A 26,163-nucleotide genomic window follows, 5' to 3' on the forward strand; every position below is an offset into this window, starting at 1 on the left:
CTGTCACCAGGGTTGAGTTTGGAACCTTCATTAGTATGCTTGTGTTGTTATAAAATATTACAGTTTTTGAACTGCCCTTTAAATCACTGGAATGTCATATATTTAGGTTAGAATTAGTGAGCCCAGCACCAAGTCCTGAGGCACTCCTCATGTTATGTTCCTCCCTTCTGAGAGGTTATTTTCTTGCCCAAAATAGTCTGTTAATGAAATCCTCTGCTTTCTGTTACGGAGGTATGATACCATCCATGCCATTGGGATACTATTAATGCCATAAGACTTCAGTTTTCTGAGTAGAATTTTGTGATCCACACAAAGGCTTTGGCAAGGTCACAGAATAACCAACAGGATAATTTTTCCTGTTTTCTGCGAGTACTTTTGAGAGATCTTGAATTGCTTTCTGTGTAGGGAGTCCTTTAAGAAAAGCAAACTGAGAGCCAGTTAACACATTCTGCTCAGTTAAATAAGTTGGTATCCTATCATATCCCACTTTGTTAAACCCTTCTGTAAAGACTGGAAGGAATCTGTAGTGAGTGGTGATTTGCCAGTCTTGTTGATGAGTATCACTATGGAATATTGAAGTGTTTCAAGAAATGTGCATGAAGTCACTGACTGAATACAAAGATAGCCTGAGGGTAATCCTATGAAATAGGCACAAGATATTAATATCCTGCTAGAAATGCTGCCATAGTCAGCAAAATTACTACCTTTTAGTGACCTAATGACTTCTGTAATCTCATTATAAATTGTAATTTGCAACTAGTGCATGTCAGTGACGCAAGCAGTGCCTGCACATGTAAATCTAAATCATATGCATTTGGTTCCTTATTTCAGGGTGCAGTTTTCTTAGCCACTATGAGGAATGAATAATTGAATTGGGTTTCCAGTGATTTAAATGTTTATTTCTGCCAGAGCTATTTTCTGGCAGCTCAATTTCATTTGGATGACTAAGTTTCTTTTTTTCCCTTGTTTATTAATGATCCAAATACTTTGTGCTTTATTCTTGAAGCTGAGGGTACTTTATTTTTTGGGTGTAGTACATGAGTTTTGCTTTTTTTTTAATGAATGGAAGATATGACAATAGTGGTGGCAACAGAGATACAAATCTTGACTTGCTTGTTCTCTGAATTAAGTGGAGCTTCCTCTTCCTAGCACAAGATACTTCAATCCCAGGAGTTACCCAATTCTCGTTGCTTGTGTTCAACTTTGTCCTAATTCATTTTAGTAGAAAGCAAGACTCAGTGCTATGGAATATAAGAAAGAGTTAAGTTTTCCATCAAAACTGTTTCCTTTGTAAATTTCACCAAACATTCTTCCTTTAATTTCTTTGTAAAGTGTGACAGTCATTATTTATGATTCTGCAATACAGTGCTTTCCTATAGTCTGTACCTAACTGTTCAGTAATTGTCAACATTTGACCATCATGGCCAGATAAACCATTGGCTGTTGGTGTTACAGTGAAATCATTAAGAGTTGTTAGGTCTAAAAGCAAACTGTCAATTTCCTTCAAGCCTTGTATGGAATTTTACTGTGGAAACTAATCCAAAGCTGGGCATCAACAACTCTAAGTGCTCTCACCCTGTACTATCTGACAGAAAACCAGCATTAAATTATCCACAATGATTCTCCAGTTGAATCTTACTAAAACAGTTTCTAGTTACTTTATGAAGATTCAAATACTTCAGCTAGTGGTATATAAACATTCAGTACTAAAAGCTTGTGTGTTTGCTGGTTCACTATTTTGACAGAGCATTCAGAAAGCTGGTAAACACATGTTCATTAACCAGAAGGGCCAGGCACTTAACTCTGCCGTTTGCATATATACGAGAGTTGCTCAGAAAGTAATGCACTGCATTTTTTTCTTCAACAATTCTTTACTGAACATAATGAGAATTGGACAAGAATAGGGTTTCATCTACACACCCTATTTTTCCATGTAATCTCCATCCTCTTCTACAGTCTTCCTCCACCGCGAAACAAGAGCATGTATGTCCTGTTGGTACCAGTCGTTACCCTGGTGGCGAGCCAGTGCTTCACTGTGTGAACTTCCTTTGCTGACTGACAGATGCAGCACCAGCTGCTGAGTTGTTATGCATCTGGTTGGTTGGTTGGTTTTGGGGAAGGAGACCAGACAGCGTGGTCATCGGTCTCATCGGATTAGGAAAGGATGGGGAAGGAAGTCGGCCGTGTCCTTTCAGAGGAACCATCCCGGCATGTGCCTGGAGCGATTTAGGGAAATCACGGAAAACCTAAATCAGGATGGCCGGACGTGGGATTGAACCATCGTCCTCCCGAATGCGAGTCCAGTGTCTAACCACTGTGCCACCTCGCTCGGTGTAATGCATCTGTCCTCATGAATGACAACATCCGCTCGCTGCAACATATCAGGTGTGTGGATGGTCTCCCCGACCACTGCAAATTGTGGAACACTGCCAAATTGCCTTCTGATGACCTCACCCTCTGTGCCCAGCAACTGACTGTACTTCTGTTGACAGCAGATGCTCCATAAAATTTTCACAAGTGTTGGAATATTCCCCTCAGTTTCCTTCTCTGCAGTGAGAAATTCAATGACAGCACATTGCTTGTAACATACATCACCTACAGACGCCATTTTGATACTGTCCGGCAGCTACGCTATCTGTTGGAAGTGACAGAAACTTGGTGCACTCACTCAGGAGACTTCAAATAATACATAAATAACCTTTGGCCTTCTTAAAACTATACTTCCTACACTCGCCTGCATTTTATGCACTCTGCTATCAGCTTGCTATGCAGCATTTGTGAGGGGAAAAAAAATCTTGAGTTATGCCCATTCCACTACAATACAGTATGGCTACATGTGGAGCTAAGAAAGGAATTTTTTTGGTTACTTATAACTGTAACTTTGCCATTTTCATATTATCGCACTAACAAAAGTAGATAAATAAGGGTGTTGTCAGAGGAGAGCCGAACTTGTCTATATTTAATGCTAAATGTTTACATATTTAATCCATGATGAGAGCAGAGTTTCTGTGAATTTCCATTCCTGTTTTCTTTTCTGAATGGCTTTAGACCATACAGTTTCATCTCCCTTGAAACTGAGTTGTGGGTGGCAAGGGAGTAGTGTACAACTTGGTACCATGCATCTACACAACCAATAGAACTTTGCAAGTAATTGTAAAGTATACAATGTGACATTGTGGAATGGAGGTAAAGTAAATGTCAGGTTCTGGTTATGTTGCTAATGGCTGACAATGATGTTACCAGTAGTTTAATTTAAATCTTACAGTAATTTTGTGGTATGGTTCTTGAAACAGTTTTTGTAATGAAATTGTACTCCCAAGCATTTAACAAGGTAAAAATTTCTTCATGATTTATTTATGTAGTGAGTGGCAGCATCGTAAAAATTCTGATCTGAATACATAGAATACATAGTGTTTGAGCTCTAAAGGCAATTAATTAGCTGAAATCCATTTACTGTCAGTGTCAGCTTTCGTTGACAGGCTGAGGTTCATTGAAGAAATCTCAAGGAAACTTAATTCTACCCTGAAAGAAATGGCTTGCAAACAAATTTTGGGCTGATGTTTGAGTGTTGCATATACAGGCAGGACTCAGGCAATATAGGGTTAGATGGATGGATAATTATTTGCCCACAAATGTGGCTGTTGCCAAAGTGACATTTTTACATCCAATAATTGCATTATATACTTAGTATTATACAATAACTTACTATAAAGCTGAATTTACCCTTATCCTATTAACCATAATCTTTTGTGTCTAGTCACTGTTAGACCTCACCCACGTATGCTTGGTTAATACCTCCATGTATACCTCTTTCAGTTTTTTAATCATTTCAGTGACAAGACTTATCCAGTTCATGTACAAGGCTGCCCTCCATTTCACTACATATGATTTCAAACATATGTTTGCTAGTGATCCCATATCCCTGAAACATACTCCTACTGGGGTCTTACAAGAGACAGACTGACTTTCTGCTTTGTACCCTTGCTTGCAGCCTTCATAACTCTCATTTAACATGTGCTGATATTTACCTACATGCCTTGTTTACTGCCTCACCTATATATAGTCCCCAGTATAGTTTTGCAGCACTCAGTATACCCCCCTAGGTATCGACATTGTCGTACTATGATGTTGTCGGCTCCTAGCTTGTACTTGTGTTTTACAGCACTTCTGCTATTTGAGAATGTGGCCAGTAGTCTCTCTCTGCATGTGCTAACATTCCATTTCTCTAGATCCAGTTTCTAATGATGTCTAAGTCCTTCTCATTCTTCTAAGTTGCTTACTTCCTTGTACACTGTCATCATCTTAATCCCAATTTCACCCACTCCCAGTGTCATTGACATAAATCAGAAACAGCAATGGCTCTAATTTACTGCCTTGTGGTACTCCTCTATTACTGTTATCTTCTGTTTCTGTGTTGTACATGTGCTGTCATCCAAACACTACTATTTCATGAAGACCCAGCCCTTACAGTTTTGTTAGCCGTACCATATGCTTCTGAGGGGTGGCTATTGGCAAATAACTGGTATGCTTTCAGAAAAATGAGGTACAACCAAATCTGGTAAAATATTCCTATATAATCTCAAAAATTTCCATCAAAAGGCAGCTTGGACTCTACTAGTTCAACAGTAAATATAAGCTTATTGTAGCCAAATAGCCATACAAATTCAAAGTACAATGATAATAATAAACAAAATTAGAAATCTTATATATTGTGATTTGCACTGTCACTTATTGACTGTGTCCTTTTGGTACAGAGTCCTATATGGTAATGTTTGCATATTTGATGACACGGTTTACACTCACATATTGTGTTTGGTTCACGATATGATGTGTTGTTGCAAATAATGTGGTGGAAACCATGGACTGCCATTTTGGTGATCACGTGTCTCATTTTTAAGTTTTCCTTTGTCCATGTTCAATCATGGTGCCCATGCTATAAAATGTCTTCCCTTTTTTCCTTCAATGTTTTGAGTAGATTTTCCAAAGCACTGCTATTGGTTAGCATCAGGTTTGTCTATAGATCTTCAGTAAGGAAGGGCTCCCACACCAGCAGGTATAAAAGTATGGATTGTGTTGTTTTGGACACTCCTATTGCTTTCTTTATATGAGCACATTCACTGTTTGTAGTGTCGTTAGGTTTTTCACTGTAAAATGTGCTCCAATAATTTCTATGCCATATGTCATTATTGGGAAGATTTTGACTCTGGATAATACCACTGCTGTCTCTAGGCTAAGGAATCTGATGTATTGTATTTCATGGATTGCCATTATTGCTTGCACTGCTTTCTCTGTTAAATGTTTTGTGAAACATTTAGCAGTTGTTCGTATGGTGGCCCCTAGGTACTTGAAGTCTGGTACAAGCTTCAGTTTCCTCTTCCATATGAAGATCTCAGCTGATGCAGGTACTCTTCCTCCATTTCTTAGTACAATCATTTCTGTTTCCACATTTATTTTGAAGCCATGTTCAACACACCAATCTTCCATATCGTGTATCACTTCTTATAACTTTGCAATGTCCTTTGTGGCTATTACAATATCGTCTGCATATGCATGTGAGATTACACCCTCCCTATGGGGGTATTCTTACAATTTCTTTTGCTGCAAGGCTAAATAATGGAGGACTCAGTGGGTCTCTCTGTAGTACTCTGTTTAATTGGAGTATCGGCTCTGACAGGGAGAGTTTATCGTGACCCTTATTTCATCCCATCACATTATTGCGTTTATGATTCATGTCTATATATTGTTTTCTCCTAGTATTTCCTCTAGTTTTTTTGGTCATTAATTTTCTGTTTTTAAATTCAAAGGCTCTTGTGATGTCTATAAATACCACATAAAACATTTCTGTCTTCAAGGGCTTCCCACACACTCTTTAGCAGGAGTTATATTGTAGTAAGAGTTGATCTTCCCTTCTTGAGTCCTATTTGGCATTTGGGGAGGTGTTCATAGATTGTTTTCTTTATTCTCTCTGTTATTATTTTTGTGAACACTTTGAAAGGTAAGTTTTGTAGGTCTATGCCTCTGTACTTGCTAAGGTCCTTGGGGCCTCCTTTCCCTTTATGTAGCACTCTTACAACTGACTATCTCCACTATTCTGGAATGGAGACTGTTTCTATGTTTTAATTGTAGAATTTTTTCCACATTAGTGTTAGTATTTGGGCAGTGTCTTTAAATATTCGCTATAAAGTCTGTCAGGGCCTGCAGCTGTTTTGTTCTTGGTGCTGTTAATGGCATCTTTGATCTCTTCTGTGGCCAATGGGACCCATTCCATGGCTGTCGGTGGCATTGTGTCCTCTTTGCCCTCTGGTCTCCCTCTTAGTCCTTTCTTGATCATTATGTTGTTGAAGTGCATCTCCCATATTTTCATATCGATGCAATGTGTTTCAGTTCGTTTTCTGGGCGTAGCGCAATATATGGGTCTTTTGAGGCTCCTCCACTAGTTTCTTTCCTTCTTTTGACCAGAATGTTCTCTTCTCTTCTTTCAGATTTTTCTTATAAATATTTTGTTTTTTGGCTGAGGAGTATAGGGCTCTCTGCACAGTGTTTAATTTGAGGTAGACTTTCTAGTATGTCTTTTCTTAGACTGTAACACTCCATGTTGAACCATTTTTTTGCTCTTTTTTATGTACCTGGTATTGGCAGCTTGTCTTAGTTCTCCTATCACTTCTGTTGCTTCCTCTAGCTGCAAATTATCTGTTGGCATTTTGATTTGTTTTATATCGTCTGATTTTGCTTTCACTTTCCCGACCTCTATTGTTCTCAAAAGTGCTTCTTCCTCTGTTTCTTGTGCTGTTTGCCATGCTCCTTAGATGTTTATTTCCAGAGGGATATGTTTCTGAAGTGGTGTGTGGTCTGCAGTCCAGAGAGGTGATATATTACCCCTAGTTGGTCCCTTTATGAAGTCTATTGTGCTTTTGACATTGTGGAAAGTATATGTAGGTATGTTGGGATTGTTTAATAGGATAAAGTCTTCTTCCTGCAACTTTTCCACTATTAGTTTTGCTTTGTTGTTTTGTATATTCATTCTGCAGTTTAACTCTCCAGCAATATTTAGTGGTTTATTATGTTTACTCTGAGTTATCAGCTGGCCTATTTCATCTATTATATTAATGGATGATATTATTGTAATGTGTTTCGTTTCTGTCAGGAGTGTATGTTCCTTTTTGATAGTTGCAGTTATTGGCATTAATTCCATTTTTATGAGGACACTTACTCATCCACTGGGTCTGCCTCTGTTGCCTTGTTTTGTATGGATATGAGTGCAGTAAAATTCTGGGTGTTGCCAGGTTTTGATTAAAAATGTTTGTTAGGACAGCTATGCCATATCCATACAGAAAGTCTCTTGGAGCTGTGTTCAGTGCTATTTTTAGACCTTCTATATTCCACAGCAGGCTCTTCAAGGTTCCTATTGCTCCTATCTCTTTACGTTTTTTTTTTTTTTTTTGGGTGGTGTTCTTGTGTCTTATAGAAGAGACACCCTTCCGTTTTCTCAGGGAGGGGGGGATGGGGAAAACAAGTGTCTGACAGTGATTCCTGCTGGTCATACTTCAGCTATATTCGCCAACCCTAAGTTGTGAAAGGGGATGCTTACTGTAAAGGACTGTGTTATTGTTGTTTGCCAGTTCTTCACATTTCACATTCTCTTTGATCCCTTTCTTATTAAGGAATTGCTTTATTGAGTCTGGTGTTGTCTCATGTTTGAGCTGTCCTACATAGAGCCAGGCTGTCTTATCTGCAGCTTGTAGATTTGCATCTCTTGATCCAGCACTATTCAGTGTCTCATGTTGCTCAGTTGGTCATCTCTTTCTTCTATGGCTAACTTCAGTCCAGTGTTCTTCATTTACATTTGTTCCCATTTCTTAGTATTGTCATGTCTCATGTTGTAGGTGTTTCATCTTCTTTCATGTGAAACACATTTTCTGTTTCCCTCTTCGTGGTGTTGGGTAGTAAATCTGCTCAGCAGAAAAGTGGAAATTTCAAATACTCTGCATGCCACATGGAATTTTATGCAAGCAGCACACAGAGACTTAGACAAATCTGAGAGGTATTAATTCATACATCACTGCATCCAGTTATAAAAGTTCACTCGTAAGTCACTTCCGTAAACAGCTACAAAACATAAGTGTTGCCCTCTCAACAATGGTATTTAACAAAAGCTGCCATCTGAGGCATGTGTTCATAACTTTTGTGATGATAGCTTTGTGCATACTAGCTTGGGCTAAACATGTAGTCACCTTGACATTGACTGACTGAACCAACTGCTGGCATCAGCTGATTGTGCTTCACAAATGATTTGAATATTGTTCATATGTGAAGACACCCAAGAAAGTGCTCAACTTTTTTGCAGCAGTTCTTTTGCTTGAGACAAAGAAAAGCCTTTTGTGTCATACAAAACTTTAAGTAACCCTCACGGTGGGGAATCTTTATTCTAAAATTTTTCTTTAGTAGAAGAAATTTATTTTGAGTACTATGAAGTTGATTTGAATTCTATACCTTCGTAGACATAAAAGGTAAAGATTTTCAAAAGGAACTGTTGTAGACCTCTGAAAGTGCCAATTCAAAATTCTAGCTACCATAAATGATTATAATTATGAACATGAAAATTGACAAAGCACTGTATGATGTAATAAATACAATGCTATTATTTCCAACCTATTAGATAATCCAAAAGAGCTAATAATCTGCACTGTTTTACTGGTTTTGTATCACTTTAATGACAGGGAAAATATTGAATATCATTAAATAAATTTGTCAGCATGCTGTTTCCTTGTTAAATACTCATGTATTAAAATTTTAGGTTTGTAGTTCTTGTATTTTGGTGGACATCAGAATTCTGGAAAAACTATTTCGTTGTAGGCAAACTAAAAATCTTATAGGTTTCAAACTCAAGATCCTTTACTTTTCTATATATCTGATCATTTACACTACTTTTTGATATATGTTGAGAAATGGTAATTTTAATGACAAGGCATTGTGCAGTATCTAACTGCCACTCCTGCTACATTCACATGCAGACTTCAGCAACTGGGAGAAGGAAGATGTATCTGTTCTTTTTCAGCATACACAATAAATCATCATATTGCTGGCACATTGAAAGTACACTTGTTTCCTCACAATTCACCCTATCAAAAGCTCAAGAGAAATGTGTTGCTGTGCAGTCAAGTTCTCATCTTCTGTCAATCGCTTCAGATGTATCCAGTTGAAAAACCATTTAGATGTGACTTGCAAGGAAACCCTGCTCTGAACCCAAGCTGGCCCCTACACTACCATCCTACTTCATGTAAAAATGTCTTTCATATATATAATAGAGGGAAACATTCCATTTGGGGAAAATATATAAAAAACAAAGATGCTGTGACTTACCAACCGAGAAAGCGTTGGTAGATACACACAATAAAAACACACACACACACACAGATTTCAAGCTTTCGCAACCCAAGGTTGCTTCATCAGGAAAGAGGGAAGGAGAGGGAAAGACAAAAGGATATGGGTTTTAAGGGAGAGGGTAAGGAGTCATTCCAATTCCGGGACTGGAAAGACTTACCTTAGGGGGAAAACCACCTGCCCTACACTCCTACCCTTGTAACCACCCCCGGTGTAAAACCTGTCCCATGAACCCTCCCACCACCACCTACTCCAGTCCTGTAACCCGGAAGTTGTACACGATCAAAGGCAGAGCCACATGTGAAAGCACTCACGTGATTTACCAACTGACATGACTACACTGTGAAGCCTTCTATGTGGGAATGACCAGCAACAAACTGTCTATTCGCATGAACAGACACAGGAAGACAGTGTTTGTTGGTAATGAGGATCACCCTGTGGCTAAACATGCCTTGGTGCACGGCCAGCACATCTTGGCACAGTGTTACACTGTCCGGGTTATCTGGATACTTCCCACTGACACCGACCTATCAGAACTCCAGAGATGGGAACTTGCCCTTCAATATATCCTCTCTTCCCATTACCCACCAAGCCTCAACCTCCGCTAATTTCAAGTTGCCGCCCCTTGTACATCACCAGTCATTCAACAACATAACAACATCTTTGCCTCTGTACTTCTGCCTCAACTGACATCTCTGCCCAACCTCTTTGAATTTACACATGTCTGTCTGTGTGTGTGTGTGGGGGGGGGGGGGGGGTGCTCACTCTCGTGTATACCTGTCCCTTTTCCCCCTAAGGTAAGTCTTTCTGCTTCCAGGACTCTCCCTTAAAACCCACATCCTTTCGTCTTTCCCTCTCCTTCACTCTTTCCTGATGAAGCAACCTTGGGTGGTGAAAGCTTGAAATCTATGTGTGTGTTTGTGTGTTTTTTATTGTCTGTCTTCCAGCGCTTTCTCGGTTGGTAAGTCACAGCATTTTGTTTTTTTATATGTTTTTCATATATGTATGAATGATCCCTTCAGATATTTTACTTAAAATACATGTAAAACTAAATGGTCAGCAGTTTTTGCTATTGCCTCTTAATCCTTCTCCCTTGCGCACAGATATTACTGCTGCTGCTGTCCATTCATGTGGGGGCATACAATTACTTATACAGAAGTTTAAAAGGAATCCTTATTAAATCTCAAGGCTCCCACCATGATTTTTAGAATTTTTACTTATTCTGTCTACCCTTTCAAATTTCATCACTCATATTGTTTTCACAGCAATATAAATGTCTCTGATGTTAAAGATGAACCTTTTGACAACTTCCCTCTTTTGTGACCTTCACATCCCTGCCCCCTGCCCTCCACCCCAACCGTAACCATTATTCTACTGTACTGTATGTTTGCTTTCTTTGCATCCCTTGATATTACTGTCATCTGCTTGAATGTTTGGAACTGTCCTTCGTGTTCCTTTATGGTATTGTGTATACCCAAACATACTCCTCCATTTCTCGTGATAACCCTTCCTCTTTACAATCAGTTATTCCAGGAAGAATCTTTTTCTTTTTGCTTCTCTCTTAACATTATTTAACTCAATCATTTGGGTTTCAACCCATTGTATTAGAGGTTCCAAACCCACCGATACACAGTAATCCACATTTGTGACCTATCCTCTTGGTCCTTTCATGCCTAACCAGTACGCTCTTAATGTGATAATTCACTGGAACTACAGTGGATATTACTATCTCCTACCAGGACTGCAATAACTGATGTCATCATGTTATGTGATCTTTGTACCTTTCCAAGAAATATATTTTACTGATAATTACTCTCCAAGCATGTGTGGTTATTATGCATACTGTTGGAATTCTACTGGCCCTGAGAGAGTATCAGTGGGGCTCTGTATGTTGGATGGCTCTGTATATTGGGTCACACAGGTTTCATCAGTGAGTGGATTTCCCTCACTACCATTTGAGAAACAATAGCAGTGTGAGTGCAAATGTCCCCCAGCCACCTTAGTCTGAGTCCTCTCCCCCCCCCCCCCCCCCCCCCTCCAATGTGTCCTGTGTAGGGATATCAATGCACACCACCGACCTATTGGGGATGGGGGGGGGGGGAGGGGGACAGTACATCACCAGGAAGGGGGCATACTGATTAAAGTACTGCTTACTATCTCGGTCTGTCTCACTTTCCTGTGGTGGTGTCACTTCATCACCTCATAACAATCCAGTTGCCATATTAGGCTCTCCAAAGTGCCAACTAGCACTGGTATACCTCTGCTGTCATCTCTGTTGTTAAATTGCATCTGTGAAATCGCTGGAGATGTCTCTATGACACAATCATCTGCAGTGCTTGAACTGCTATTGTTCTCCCTGTGGGGCTTCTACACTGTTGGGTGCACCATGGAGGACCAAAGACATTCAACAGCTATTCAGATCTGTTGAAGGGTGTTACAACATCCCAAGTGAAATCCTTCAAAGACTGCACTCAACACTTTGAAGCTGCTCTGTGCAAAGGCTCGTTACTTAATAAAACATAAAACACAGAAGAGAGGGTGCTATGAGTCTACATTCTCTCCTTGGGAACATGTGCCTCTTTTGCCCAGGTGTGGGCCAAGCCCTGCAGTCTACTGGGAAAATCTCTTTTGCAGTGATTTTTCTACAGATGCATTGACTTTTGGTGAACATCTCATGACTCACTATCTGACAATGTGTGTGTCGTCTCTTCACATGGCTACCTTCTGAATGAACAAAAGAATAGCTGAAGACATCCCTCTATCTTTAATCTCTATTAACCCTGAATTGTATTGGTCTCTTGATACTTTGTCTGCATTATAAATTTGGTCTTTCATTGTGAAAGGTAATTTGAATTTCATGTTGACATGATTAAAAATGAATTTCCAAATTTCTGAATACTGAAGCTCTTAATAAAATCTCTTCTCCCACTTATATAACCTCACCAGCGGAATATATACATATTACAGGCTTCAGAAACACAAAAAATTACTACCACAGTGGAATGTTTGTTCCTCAGCCCATAATCTCTTAGTAACCTGTGACACTCTTTAATAACCTGCAAAAAATTCATGAGTCAGGACCTTGTTTCATTACAAGAGCACATAAATACTAAAAGATAAGTTTATATTTTAGTGAAACAAAAATTTAAAGTTATCTCTAAAGTAAGGTAAGTCATCTTTTACAATACTGTTTATTTTCAGAGGCACCAACAGAGGAATGGAGGAAAATTCTAGAAATTAATGTTCTTGGACTTAGCATCTGCACAAGAGAGGCTGTACAAGGCATGTTACAGAGAGGAGTTAATGATGGTTTTATTATCCATATTAGCAGGTAAATAGGTGTCCTTTTATGGCCCCAAACATATTTATAAATGAAATTTCATGATGCAATAGCAATACATGCGCACAAGATAATATATTATGGCCATAAATCTACCCTGTAAAAACTTTAGTCATTAATGTCAGATCTACATGATTCCTTACTATTATATTTGTGTTTATTGTACTCCATAAGCTTAGTTCCTGAGTAAATTTGGCCTTAAAAACAATGGTGTGATGAGAACTTACAAAAATTGCAGGACAAATGGCTGGTATACAATGACATATTAATGGCAGAGGGTGATAAAGAAGCTGTATCACTTGTGACAGGATGAGGATTTTTTTTTTTAATTGGGCGTGTGGGATTATAGTGGCTTAAGTTACTGTAATCATTGTTCTTGCTTCAGAACTGTAAACAAAATGTAATAATGAAGCCACTGTTATGTCATTCAGTTAGACATAGTGATGTATGCAGGATACAGTAGGAGAGCAAGCAATAAATTTGATCTTGCACCAGAAATTCATGTCCCCTATGTTTGTAAAACTTCAGTTGAAGCAAAGTACATACATTGACAATTTTTATTTTGGCTGGAGCCACAGTCCTGGTAAGTTTATTGAATAATGCTGCCACCATTTGACTGTAATAATTTTTATTTTATTTTTATACAATCCAGATTTTAGCCTTAGGCCATTTTCAAGTACAAAATCTGGAATAAACAATAGAAGCATAAATCACAAAAGCAAGAAATAGGCAAACATGAAAAATAGTGTACAAATACCATGATTCTTTGCCTTATTTATATGTCAAAAGACTTCAGATGGGTATGAGATAAAAGCCCTTGTCAAGAAAGTATATCTGGACATATAGGCCAAGCCTGCCATTAGTAAAAGTGAGAACATGTCTAAAATCCCTAAATATGTGACAGTCTTTTGTTTCTGGACCCTGTAGCACAGCTATTATGTGAACTGATGACCAATAAACAGGTATGTGCTGCAATATTGTATCTGAACAACAAGTGACATGGACACAATTGATATGATCTTCCAAATATCATCTGAGGCACATCGCACTCTGCACAAGCAATGTGTGGTGTGTTAGGAAACAAGGTAGATGAACTACTTCTTTTGCGTGATAATTCCATTATTTTTGCATACATTGATAAATACATGTTTGCAGTACATGACATGGAATTCCGCTGTCACAGTTCACGTGTAAACATCATGAAGTGTTGTGTAGGAATTGGGGGGGGGGGGGGGGGGGGGAGGAGGGAGGGGGGAGGGAAGCAATATAATCAGTGCTACTAAGAATAACTGCCTTCCAGTATTTGTATTAGCATTGGTCATATTGGCCCTTCCCCTTCTCCCCCCCCCCCCCCCCCCCTTCCTCTTTCGTGTCATTCAATTACACTTATTATTTTCCTCAACCACTTCACAGTGGCTTATTTCCCAACATGTTCAAGAGTTGCAGATGTAGATGTGGTGAACGTAATTCTCATGATTACTTAAATGTGTTATCAAAAATATAATTACACTCACCAGTAGTTGTACAGACATCAGATGACCCCATATATTTCTAGTGGTTACTCAAAGCTGCTTGGAAAATGTAAATGTGTTTCCAAATATTTGGTGAATGTTTCATTACCCCCTCCAGTCCCCCTCCCACCCCTCCCCACATCATCTGCTTCCTGAAACTAACCACCTCCTTTTCTCACTATACAGCTTCTGCCATCCCCTTCCGTTTTTTACTGCTTCGTTTTGTTTCTGTAAATTTCTATTAATCCTCATCCTCCCCACCCCTGCAAATTCACACTTTTTAAAAATATTCTTTAAACTTTAAAAAAATTTAAAATTATTGTACACAATTAAGCTCTGTTTTTGTAGACATCATGTAACAGCCATCGGAATTAATCCGTAATTGTTCCATTACACAGCATATTTCATATGTTACCAGTTTAAAGTATATCCTTTTGTTTCAGCCAATGAACTGTTTATATATTGTTTTTAGAATAGCAACTACTGTTTTACACTAATCTTTCTTTATTTTTGTTTTTATATGTGAATAAATATAAGCATCACAAATGCAGATGTAGTAGTTTTATACAAAATGTTAAATTACTTTCTGTTATTCTTAATAGCATTGGTTATCTTTGTGCCCGCCCCCACCCCAAAATATTCTTTTATGTCTGAAGCTTGCATCAGTGGCTTTTACCTAATATCTTTTACATCTTATGTGTTTTATTGCCTGATATCAAACAATGGAAAATCCAGGATAGAATGTAACAATACCAGAGAAGGAAAGTTGCTACTCACCTTATAGTGGAGATGCTGAGTCATGATAGGCACAACAAAAAGATTCACACAATTAAAGCGTTTGGCCATTAAGGCCTTAGTGTGTGCATGTGTTTGTGTGTCTTCTGCTGACACACACTAACATAAACACAACTTGCACACACATATGCAGTCTCAGAGCACTGAAACCACACTGCAAACAGCAGCACCAGTGCATGATGGGAGTGGCAACAGGGTGGAGGTAAGGAGGAGGCTGGGGCCGGGAAGGGGAAGGATAGTATGGTGGGAGTGGCCGATAGTGAAGTGTTGCAGCTTAGACAGAGGGCAGTAGAGAAAGTGTGGAGGGGGAGGGGGTAATGGAAAAGAGAGAAATAAAAAGAAAGAAATTAAGACTGGGTGTGGCGGTGAAATGACAGCTGTGTAGTGCTGGAATGGGAACAGGGAGGGGGTTGGATGGGTGAGGACAGTGACTAACGAAGGTTGAGACCAGGATGATTATGGGAACGTAGGATGTATTGGAGGGAAAATTCCCATCTGCACAATTCAGAAAAGCTGGTGTTGGTGGGAATGATCCATATGGTACAGGCTGTGAAGCAGTCATTGAGATGAGGGATATCATGTTTGGCAGTGTGTTCAGCAACAGGGTGGCCCACTTGTTTTTTGGCCACAGTTTGTCAGTGGCCATTCATGTGGACAGACAGCTTGTTGGTTGTCATGCCTACATAGAATGCAGCACAGTGGTTGCAGCTTAGCTTGTAAATCACATGAACGGTTTGACAGGTAGCCCTGCCTTTGATGGGATAGATGATGTTAGTGACCGGACTGGAGTAGGGGGTGGTAGGAGGATGTATGGGACAGGTCTTGCATCTAGGTTTATTACAGTAGTATGAGCCATGAGGTAAGGGATTGGGAGCAGGGGTTGTGTAAGGATGGATGAGTATATTGTGTAGGTTTGGTTGACAGCAGAATACCACGGTAGGAGGGGTGGGAAGGATAGTGGGCAGGGCATTTCTCATTTCAGGGCATGGCGAGGGGTATTTGAAACCCTGGTGGAGAATGTAATTCAGTTGCTCCAGTCCTGGATGGTACTGAATTATAGGGGAATGCTCCTCTGTGGCTGGAATGTGGGAAATTGGGAGGTGGTGGGAGACTGGAAAGATAAGGCATGGGAGATTTGTTTTTGTACAAGGATGGGAGGATAATTAGGTCGGGTATATTTTGAGAGGGACTGCTCATCACTGTGGATGCGACGACCATGAGTGGCTAGGCTGTATGGAAGGGACTTCTTGGTATGGATTGGGTGGCAGCTGTCGAAATGGAGGTATTGCTGGTGGTTAGTAGGTTTGATATAGATGGAGGTACTGATGTAGCCATCTCTGAGGTGAAGGTCAACACCTAGGAAGGTGGCTTGTTGGGTTGAGTAGGCCGAGGTGAAGCAAATGGGGGAGAAGTTGTTGAGTTTTTGGAGGAATGTGAATAAGGTGTCCTCACCTTCAATTCAGATAGCAAAGAAGTCCTCAATGAATCTGAACCAGGTGAGGGTTTTAGGATTCTGGGTTTTTAGGAAGGCTTCCTCTAGATGGCCCATGAATAGGTCAGCACAGGATGGTGCCATGCAGGTGCCCATAGCCTTACCGCAGGTTTGTTTGTAGGTAATGCCTTCAAAGGAGAAGTAATTGTGGGTGGGGATATAGTTGGTCATGGAGACTAGAAAGAAGGTTGTTGGTCTGGAATCCATAGGGTGCCTGGAAAGGTAGTGTTCGATAGTAGTAAGGTCATGGGCATTAGGAATGTTAGTGTACAGGGAGGTGGAATTAATAGTGATGAGCAGGGCACCATGTGGTAAAGGGACAGAAACTGTGGAGAGTTGGTCGAGGAAATGGTTGGTATCTTTTATATAGGAGGGTAAGTTCCAGGAAATAGGTTGAAGTTGTTGGTCTAAGAGAGCAGAGATTCTCTGTGTGTGAATCTTTTTGTTGTGCATATCACAACTCAGCATCTCTGTTATATGGTGAGTAGCAACTTTCCTTCTCTGATATTGTTGTTACCTGATATGTTAAATAGTTGCAGATGTAGACATGGGTGCATATACTTCTAATGGTTACTTAAATGTATATGTCTTCAAAGTGTGACTATGTTCTCCAGTCCTTTTACAAACTCTTGATTATCCCATGTATTTATAGCAGTTATGTAAAAGTGTCTGGAATACATGTAAATGTGTTTCAAATATTTATAAATATTTGATAATTGATTACCCCTGCACCCTCCCTCTCCCCAATTACCAAACTACTCAAACTATCCACTTCTTTCCCACCTACACCTTTCTCATTCAAATCCTCCCCTCCACCATCCACCAATCACAAGTCTTTAAGTAATTCACTTCCTCTCCTAAACACCTATTCAAAAATGTATCACAGTGTACCATTCATTGAAACACAACATTATTAATTACATAACACAACATTGACGTTGACACTCACAGCGCTTAGTGCAGGTACTCGGGGTAATGGAACACATCCAGGTGCCGACATTGAGAGGACAAATGTAAACATAAGTAGAATGCACACCCGTCATTCCATCAACCATCGTCAATTGAATAGTTGTGCGAGTAGAATGTACACCAACGAAGAGAAGGTAGAAATACTACTCATCTATAGGGAATGTAAGTTAGCAGAACAGTAATTTCAATTCCGTTTCCTTATGTACGGGTACATTTAGAAGAGTAGTTTAGTCCTTTTAAATACTGTTGTGTAGAGTAGGCATACAGTAAAGGCTGTCCGTCCTACAAACTGCATCGACATAATGTTTCTTTTATTGTTGTTGTTGTTGTTGAAGGTTAGCAAAATGCTACACAGGCAGTGGAACTGTACAGAGAGCAATATCCTGACAAGAACCCACCTTCCCAATGGATGTTTTCTCATCTTGTTGCGATGATTCAGGAAATGGAAAATTTCAACCCACGACAATGTAATCGTCATAGCACTCGCACAGACGAAGCTGCCGAAGTTACTGTTCTCTCTTCTGTTGCTATGAATCCACGTGTGAGCACATGACAGCTTAAACACAAGATTTGCATTTCTAAAACCAGTGCACATCGTATTCTTACATGTCATTGGTTCCATCCTTACCATGTACACCTACGTCAAGAGTTGCAAGGGAATGATTTCCAGAATCGTGTACAGTTCTGTCAGTGAGCACAGCAGCAAATCCTCGCCAATCCAAACTTCTTCTCCAATGTTCAATTTAATGATGAATGTTCCTTATCAAAAAAAGGACAGGTAAATACAAGGAACATGCATTATTGCTCCAGCGACAACCCACAATGGCTTAGACAGGTGGAACATCAGCATCAATGGAGAGTTAACATGTGGTGTGGGATGCTTGGTACTAAAATTATTGGCCCTTATTTCATCAATGGTAGTCTATATGGCAAAGTGTATGCCAACTTCCTTGGATGAATTCTTCCTCCTTTTCTGGATGAAGTGCCACCACGAATGAGAATGCTTATATGGTATCAACACGATGGATGTCCAGCACATAATACCTTGCATGCATGATGTGTACTGAACTAAAGGTATCCTGCCAGATGGATTGATCAAGGAGGAACAGTTACTTGGCCTGCTAGGTCTCCTGATTTAAATCCTCTGGACTTTTTTCTTTGGGGACGCATTAAAGACGTTGTCTATTGCGATATTCCAACAACTCCAGAGGACATGCAGGATCATATTGTGCTTGCTTGTAATTCTCTTCAGCAGGCAACAATGGAAACAGTAAATAATTCTTTCATTCAACAAGTGCACCAGTGTATTGGTGTCCAGGGTCACCACTTTCAGCATCTTTGAATGTTCTTCTCCTGGGCAATGGAACAGGAGAGTAAAAGTCAATTTTGGTAATGTTTTTACTTGGTTTTCATTTGTTTTCTGACAACTCCAGCAAGTGGAAGAGTTTGTAATACTGGGCTCAAAGTCAATGTTGTGTTATGTAATTAATAATGTTGTGTTTCAGTGAATGGTACACTTTGATACATTTTTGAATAGGTCTTTAGGAGAGGAAATGAATTACCGAATAAAAAATGCAGGGTGCTATTTAAAAAAGTCATACCGCTGTTCATATCTTTGTAAAATACAAAGCTACAGCGAAGGCAATCGTGCTGATTGATGTCCCCGTGATGGCTAAAGAAGAACTGATTGAAACATTTTGTAATTTGCAACTGGACAAATAGTTATTTAGGGTGGTCAAGCTAAATGAGACACCCTGTATATATATGCTCTGAAATTATAGATACAACCTCCACAAAAATTATCTAGTATTATTCTGTCCTACAGCTAGTCTCATATGTCACCATTAAAAAAAAATTGACCTACTGATTTAACCACTGAACTTCTAGGTATTGTTTTTGGAATAACTGGAGAGATATTGTTTTACACTTCAGAAAATACTTTGTTGTACATTTTTCTTCCGGAATTGTAACATTTTCTTAATGGGCATGTGAACTGTGGTGGATGTGTTAAGCACATTCTCAAGCAGTTTTAAATGCATGTTATAGAAAGGGTTACACATATTTTATTAATACTTCATTAAGTTCCATAACATGGTCTTTACAGAAGTTTTATTTGTATTTGTCAGAAAGTATGGATCTGAGTCCAGTAACCTTATGAATTTTGCCAACCCACCCTCTTTTGGGCACCCACTTCTTCAAACTACCCCTCCTCTCAATTTCCCCCCCTTGCCACCCACACCACACTGCCCCTATTGACTTTGAATAATGTCTCATATTCTGTTGGCTCCTCAGCTGCATCCATGTTCCTTCCCACTCCCCACCATTTTATCACCCTTGCATTGTGGTTTCCTTGGCTAATTGTGCTGGTGTGAGGGAATTTGGGGAGCATTTGCATACTGCTGTTGCAGTTTGTAACAATACATATTACTACTCACCTACATAGCCTGCCCTATTTTACATAAAGAACTTATTACAAAGAGTCGTGCTTCGGTAGCTCAGCTGGTAGAGCACTTGCCCATGAAAGGCAAAGGTCCCGAGTTCGAGTCTTGGTCGGGCACACAGTTTTAATCTGCCAGGAAGTTTCAAAAAATTCTATGTTGTTAAAAATACAAGGGCAGTTCAATAAGTAATGCAACACATTTTTTTCTGAAACAGGGGTTGTTTTATTCAGCATTGAAATACACCAGGTTATTCCCCAATCTTTTAGCTACACAACACTATTTTTCAACGTAATCTCCATTCAATGCTACGGCCTTATGCAACCTTGAAATGAGGGCCTGTATGCCTGCACGGTACCATTGGACTGGTCGATGTCGGAGCCAATGTCGTACTGCATCAATAACTTCTTCATCATACGCGTAGTGCCTCCCACGGATTGCATCCTTCATTGGGCCAAACATATGGAAATCCGACGGTGCGAGATCGGGGCTGTAGGGTGCATGAGGAAGAACAGTCCACTGAAGTTTTGTGAGCTCCTCTCGGGTGCGAAGACTTGTGTGAGGTCTTGCGTTGTCATGAAGAAGGAGAAGTTCGTTCAGATTTTTGTGCCTACGAACCCACTGAAGTTGTTTCTTCAATTTCTGAAGAGTAGCACAATACACTTCAGAGTTGATCGTTTGACCATGGGGAAGGATATTGAACAGAATAACCCCTTCAGTGTCCCAGAAGACTGTAACCATGACTTTACCGGCTGAGGGTATGGCTTTAAACTTTTTCTCGGTAGGGGAGTGGGTGTGGCGCCACTCCATTGATTGCCGTTTTGTTTCAGGTTCGAAGTGATGAACCCATGTTTCATCGCCTGTAACAATCTTTGACAAGAAATTGTCACCCTCAGCCACATGACGAGCAAGCAATTCCGCACAGATGGTTCTCCTTTGCTCTTTATGGTGTTCGGTTAGACAACGAGGGACCCAGCGGGAACAAACCTTTGGATATCCCAACTGGTGAATAATTGTGACAGCACTACCAACAGAGATGTCAAGTTGAGCACTGAGTTGTTTGATGGTGATCCGTCGATCATCTCGAACGAGTGTGTTCGCACGCTCTGCCATTGCAGGAGTCACAGCTGTGCACGGCCAGCCCACACGCGGGAGATCAGACAGTCTTGCTTGACCTTGCGGCGATGATGACACATGCTTTGCCCAATGACTCACCGTGCTTTTGTTCACTGCCAGATCACCGTAGACATTCTGCAAGCGCCTATGAATATCTGAGATGCCCTGGTTTTCCGCCAAAAGAAACTCGATCACTGCCCGTTGTTTACAACGCACATCCGTTACAGATGCCATTTTAACAGCTCCGTACAGCGCTGCCACCTGTCGGAAGTCAATGAAACTATACGAGACGAAGCGGGAATGTTTGAAAATATTCCACAAGAAATTTCCGGTTTTTTCAACCAAAATTGGCCGAGAAAAAAAATGTGTTGCATTACTTATTGAACTGCCCTCGTATATTATAATAAGACACTTCACAATGTTTACATGTGAATTTTAATAGTGGATCTTGTGGCATTTATTATGTTCTCTAGTGCTGGTGTGTTTCACCATACTTGACACAAGGTGTAGTGCCACCTTCACTTTAGCTAGTTGAATGTTAGGTATGTTAGTAATGGTTACCTGTAATAATAGTTATGAGCTGGACCTGCTAGTCAGTTCCAACTTGACTTCTTGCTGTGCTCAGTAACTTTTTTCTGAAGTGCGAGTGCAACAACAATTGCAGTTCACAAGCATATAACAAAAGCTTCTAGTCTGGACTTTCTCCCAAATTCACCCAGTCTCTTTCGTGTCTTTACTATTATTGACATTATTGGAAAGGTCTGCTTGTGTATTCTGTGGTGGCCCTTCCACAGCTCCTTCAGCTCATGGCAGCATGGAATAGTGCACTCCTTCAGCAAAAGCAAATGCTTGCCCACTGCTCTGACTGGACGCCCAGGTTTCACCTTATCTCACTTGACTCTCTACAAAGAGGCACATCTTGTCAGTGTACCATTTTTCCAACATCAATCAAAGCTATTATAGTATTTTCTTTCTATGTTTTGTTCATGTGGCTATCCTTCATAGTTTGAAAAACATAATGGTGTGCCGTGGCCTTTCCCATGGAAACGTTATGGGTCATCACACACTCACCAATTGCAAATAGAGGATATTGCATTAACAATCCTTATACTTCTTTACATCAGTCAATCATACATTTGTCTTAGATACTATACTACTACGAATTCACTATTGAACTTTTCTCTAATCCTTAATAATACTCTGCATTTGTTTTAAGTATCTCCTTAACATTCTCAAATTTATTTAAGTTGAAAATTCATCATACCCACTTTTTTCTTTTTAATTACAATCTGTTGGTCAAAGGGAACTCTGGATTCCAAAACCAATAAGATTCAAAATGGTATTTATACTTCTCATATAAGAATACTATGTTTCGATAAATGTCGCATTGTACCTCGAATAAGGCAGATTTAGAAATGTTCCAGAACTGAAACCTTACTTTTTAGGACCAAACCTCAGAACACAGTACAGTCGACACAGTGAATCTCAAAAAAAGGTGTCATAACTCCCTTACTACTGTTACATCATACTTTCTTCAGTCTGAGGGAAAACTCATTTCAAATCAAACATTTGCCCACCACTAAGCATTCTCCACTGTACAGTACTTTCAGGGATTGTTACTCTTTCCCCCTTGTATACAAACTTGATGGGACATACACCCTTCAGCTCCTTTTCCCATCACACTGAAAAATATGGTTTGGGCATCTATCTGTTCTTTTCCACCCTAAGGTATTGCTTTTCAACATTTTTGTCACATCTCCAGGTGCCTTCCTACCAGACCTTTTGAATTCCAGCTCTCTTCACTGTACACTTTGTTTGTGTCTTCCTTTTGACTATCAATGTCTCCTAAACTTCACTATGGCACATTCTCTTACCATCTCCCCACTTGAAACTGTTCAAATTCTTGAAAATTCCCTTCTTCTGCTATCATTCACTATAACGGTCGACATATGCAGCATTTGTCATGCTCCCTGGTGCTGCTATGCTTCACTGTACTTGACACCAGATGTAATGCTGCTTACTCTTAGCTGGTTGAATGTACAATATGTTAACACTGGATTAATGGTTTCCAATAATAGTGGTGGTGGTGGTGATTTGCTGGCCAGCTAATCACATTCAGCTTGACTTCTTGTCAAGTTCTATAGCTCCTTTTCCAAAGTGCTTCAATGATTACAGTTCACAATCACGTAACAATAACTTTCTGCCAAAATCAACTGGTATCTTTCATGTTTTTACTGTTATTGACATTCTTGAAGAGGTCTGCTTGTATATTTTATGGTGGCCCCTCCAGAGCAACTTCAGCTAGATGTAGCATAAAATAGTGCACTCCAGAAGCAACTGTACATGCCCGCTCACTGTTCAGGCTGCACATCCAGGTAGTGCCTTATCTCGACTCTGTACAAGAAGACACGTCTGATCATTGTACTATTTTTATAATGCCTTCATGCAGCAGTCCTTCATGCTTTTAAGAGTGTAACGATGTGCCATGGCCTTTCCCATGGAAATGTTATGGGACACCATAACCTCCGTGTCACAAAATGTAAATTATGTTATGTACCAATGTAAGCAAAATGAACAGTTCAGCTACCTTGTCCCCTAACACACCACAGATTGCATTATGCGGACTGTGATATGTCCCAGGTGATCTTTGGAAGAATTTTTTGTGGGTCCATGTCAGGTGTTGCAATATTATGAAAAGGAAAGTTGACACTCACCTTATAATGGAGCTGCTGAGTCACAACAAAAGACAGTCCTAAATAAAGCTTTCGGCCCTTAAGGCCTTCATCAAAAATCGACCACACACACACACACACACACACACACACACACACACACACACACACACAGCTACTTTTGATGGAGGCCTTATGGGCTGAAAGCTTTATTTGGAACAGTCTTTTTGTTGTGCCTATCTGCACCTCAGAATCTCCATTATATGGAGAGCAGCAACTTTCCTTTTCATAATATTGTTACATTTCACCCTGGATTTTCCATGTCAGCTGTTATTCAGACACAATAGTGTGGCGACTGCTTGTTTATTGGTTAGCAGTTTCATATAAGACCTGTGCTGTACAGTCTAGAAATGAAAGTCTGTAATATATTTAGGTCCTTTACAGATGTTCTCACTGGTCTCGATGACTAGATATGCTTTTTCTACAAGGACTTGTATTTCATACCAGTCTGATGTCTTTTGACATGTAAATAAGTTCATGTTTGTGCTGTTTCTTGCTTTAGTGATTTATGCTTCTATTGTTTATTCCAGCTTTTGTATTAGAAAATGGCCTAAGGCTGAAATCTAGAGCGTATAACAATAAAATAAAAATTACTGCAGTCATATGGTAGCAGCATTATTTAAAAACAATTATCAGAAAGAATATGGTTAAATATACAATCCTGTGACTTCCTAGTCTGCAAGAATGAGCAAAAATTGCTGTTCACTGGATTTTGTTAAAAAATTGCTTCAATTTGATACCAAGTAAAGTCTACGCAGACTGTGAAAATTTTATTGAAATTTGGACCCTTCATTAAATTGATTAAATTGAATGTGAAATAATTAATACATGACTGCCATGATTTTTAAATACATTACTAGTTTCTTAAGTTGCTGTGATTCCTGTTTCTTTTTTTCAGTATTTCTGGCATTTATCCCCCAAGAGCCTCAAATTTTAGCATGTATGGTGCAAGCAAACATGCAGTTCAGGTACTGACAGAGGGCTTATTAAAGGATTTAGCTGAAAGAAACTCTGGAATCAGAGTTACGGTACAGTATTCAGTTCCAAACTTTCTTTTATAGTTAAATGGTCAACCATTATAGAAAAACATTGAGTATTAAATTTTGGACACTGAAAAATCACACACAGAATAAAACATAAAATTTAAATGTTAAAATTTTGCCTTGCATAGTACACAAAACATAACTGCAACAAAGTTCTGTGCTCATCATTTTCACAGCAGCTGTATATAAATTACCGTAGTTCAAAAGAAAAATGCCATTTGCATGCTACACATTTAGTTATAAAAATGTTAGTGAATTGTTTTAAATTTATACCGGTAACCTATTTGTGCAAGTTGCCAAGTATATTAAAAGTTGTGATAAGGCGAAAAATTTAGAAACTGAAAAATTGTGTAGAGCAACATATAGAAGCACGTGCCTCTGAGCTTAAACTAAATAATGATAATTTTATAATTGTAACTGTGTCTAGATCCCAATTGTGAAATTTTCAACTATTTCTCAATTACTTGGATTCCTCGCTGTTGTGCTCTCTGTCAGGCAGAGGGTAGCAAATTATTATTTGTGGTCTTTTCAGTGTAGATTTCCTGAAAGCTTCTGTTGGCGTCAATGATCTTGAAGTATTGCTCTATTCATTCAATATGATATTTCCCCCCAGGGGGTCCACAACTCTTTTGTGAATACATGCGTAGCGAGCACAGGATGCCGAGCTAATGTGGCCCTCCTTCCTTTCCGTGCTGCATAGCTTCCTTTTCCACATCCTTCCCCATCCCCCATCTTCGCCCCCCCTCCCTCCGCCTCTTTCCTTCCCTTTCTCCCCCTCTGGGAGTATGTTTTGTGACTACGTCCGGAGACGGACGCTTGAAAATGTAACACATTCTTCGCTTTCTCTGCTGGCAAGTCTTTGTCCTTCCTTTGTCCTTCTCTTTTCCTTTCCTCTTCTCTTTACCCTTTTCTCCGCTGCGGTGTTTGAGACCTCTGAAGGCCGACCCATGCACTCCCATGCATAGCCGGTGACGGGGTAACGCGTAATTCCCCGCCCCGGGTAGACAGGTAGGACACGTACGTACCCCCTGGTAATGGCCAGGCCAAGGGAGGGGTGATTACCTGAGCTGATACCTTCCAAAAGTGCTGATTGGTTTCTCGGGAGGTGTGACCTGAGGTGTGAACAATCACCTAAGGTGAGAGTGCCCTCAGAGAGGGCCCCCACAAGGAAGGAGTGCACCATCGGAGACGCTGGTAATCATGGGGGATACTTCCGCAATGGTTTCCTCATCATCTACTATGTCTGCTCACAAGCATAAGTTCAATGAGTCTCAGCCACAGACAGTTCTTCCATCGTTTCCACAGTTCCTTGTTGTTTCTCAGTCTGACAAAGGTCACGACTTCTC

At 39.9% G+C, this 26,163-nt stretch overlaps 1 protein-coding gene across 1 annotated transcript in view; it reads left to right on the forward strand.

Moving 5' to 3' along the window:
- Positions 1-26,163, forward strand: part of LOC126455523 (farnesol dehydrogenase-like) — a 62,468-nt gene that overhangs the window by 28,467 nt on the left and 7,838 nt on the right. The window contains exons 3-4 of the mRNA XM_050091273.1: positions 12,583-12,712; positions 24,673-24,802. Of these exons, the coding sequence (XP_049947230.1) occupies positions 12,583-12,712; positions 24,673-24,802 (260 nt within the window). The remainder of the gene's footprint in view (positions 1-12,582; positions 12,713-24,672; positions 24,803-26,163) is intronic.

Source organism: Schistocerca serialis, chromosome 2 (assembly GCF_023864345.2).
Source record: "Schistocerca serialis cubense isolate TAMUIC-IGC-003099 chromosome 2, iqSchSeri2.2, whole genome shotgun sequence".
Taxonomy (NCBI): Eukaryota; Metazoa; Arthropoda; class Insecta; order Orthoptera; family Acrididae; genus Schistocerca; species Schistocerca serialis.